At 47.3% G+C, this 1,036-nt stretch overlaps 1 protein-coding gene across 1 annotated transcript in view; it reads left to right on the forward strand.

Moving 5' to 3' along the window:
* Positions 1-1,036, forward strand: part of VN2R527 (vomeronasal 2 receptor 527) — a 23,804-nt gene extending 22,768 nt beyond the window's left edge. The window contains exon 6 of the mRNA NM_001099526.1: positions 105-1,036. Coding sequence (NP_001092996.1) covers positions 105-1,036 — 932 coding nt within the window. The remainder of the gene's footprint in view (positions 1-104) is intronic.

Raw genomic sequence — 1,036 nt, forward strand, 5'->3', positions numbered from 1 at the left:
TCTTCTGTAGTCAAAAGAACTGACCAGAGCTATTATGTCTGTTTACTGCATCTAAGGAGATGTTTAAACATATTAAACATTGAGACGCTTCTTGTCCTCTACAGATATGAAGCACTGTATGAAGTGTCCTGAAGATGAATATCCCAATAAGGAGAGGGATCGCTGCCTCCCCAAAGCCATTACCTTCCTGGATATCAAAGAACCTCTGGGAATGACTCTGGCCTGTGTGGCTCTTTTCTTCTCTGTGCTGACAGCTCTGATTCTCGGGGTGTTTGTGAAATTCCGAAACAGCCCCATAGTTAAAGCCAATAACAGGACCCTCAGCTATACTCTCCTCATCTCCCTCACCTTGTGTTTCCTTTGCTCCCTGCTCTTCATTGGTTATCCCACTGCAGCCACCTGCCTCCTCCGACAAACAACCTTTGGGCTTGTCTTCACTGTGGCTGTTTCTTCCATTTTAGCAAAAACCATTCTGGTTGTTCTGGCCTTCAGGGTTACAAAACCAGGGAGGAGGAGTAAGAGATGGCTGCAACCTGGAGTGTCAAACTGTATTGTAGTCCTTTGTTCTGGCATTCAAGTAATTCTATGTGGCATCTGGCTGGGAATCTCTCCCCCCTTCCCAGACACAGATAGATACTCCCAATCCAATCAGATTATCATTGAATGCAATGAAGGCTCTGTCCTTGGTTTCTACTGTGTCTTGGGCTACATGGGCTTCCTAGCCTTGGGGAGCTTCATGGTGGCTTTCTTGGCTAGGGGCCTGCCTGACACCTTCAATGAAGCCAAGTTCATCACCTTCAGCATGCTGGTGTTCTGCAGTGTGTGGGTCTCCTTCCTGCCCACCTACCAGAGCACCAAGGGCAAAGCCATGGTGGTGGTGGAGATCTTCTCCATCCTGGCCTCCAGTGCTGGTCTACTGTGCTTTATCTTTATTCCCAAATGCTATGTGATCTTGCTGAGGCCAAATGGGAACACTCAAGAATGTATAAGGAATGTCAGAGTGCAAGAGGGGAAAGCATTATGTGTGAGGAATTGA

This window comes from Monodelphis domestica, chromosome 3 (genome assembly GCF_027887165.1).
Source record: "Monodelphis domestica isolate mMonDom1 chromosome 3, mMonDom1.pri, whole genome shotgun sequence".
Lineage (NCBI taxonomy): Eukaryota > Metazoa > Chordata > Mammalia > Didelphimorphia > Didelphidae > Monodelphis > Monodelphis domestica.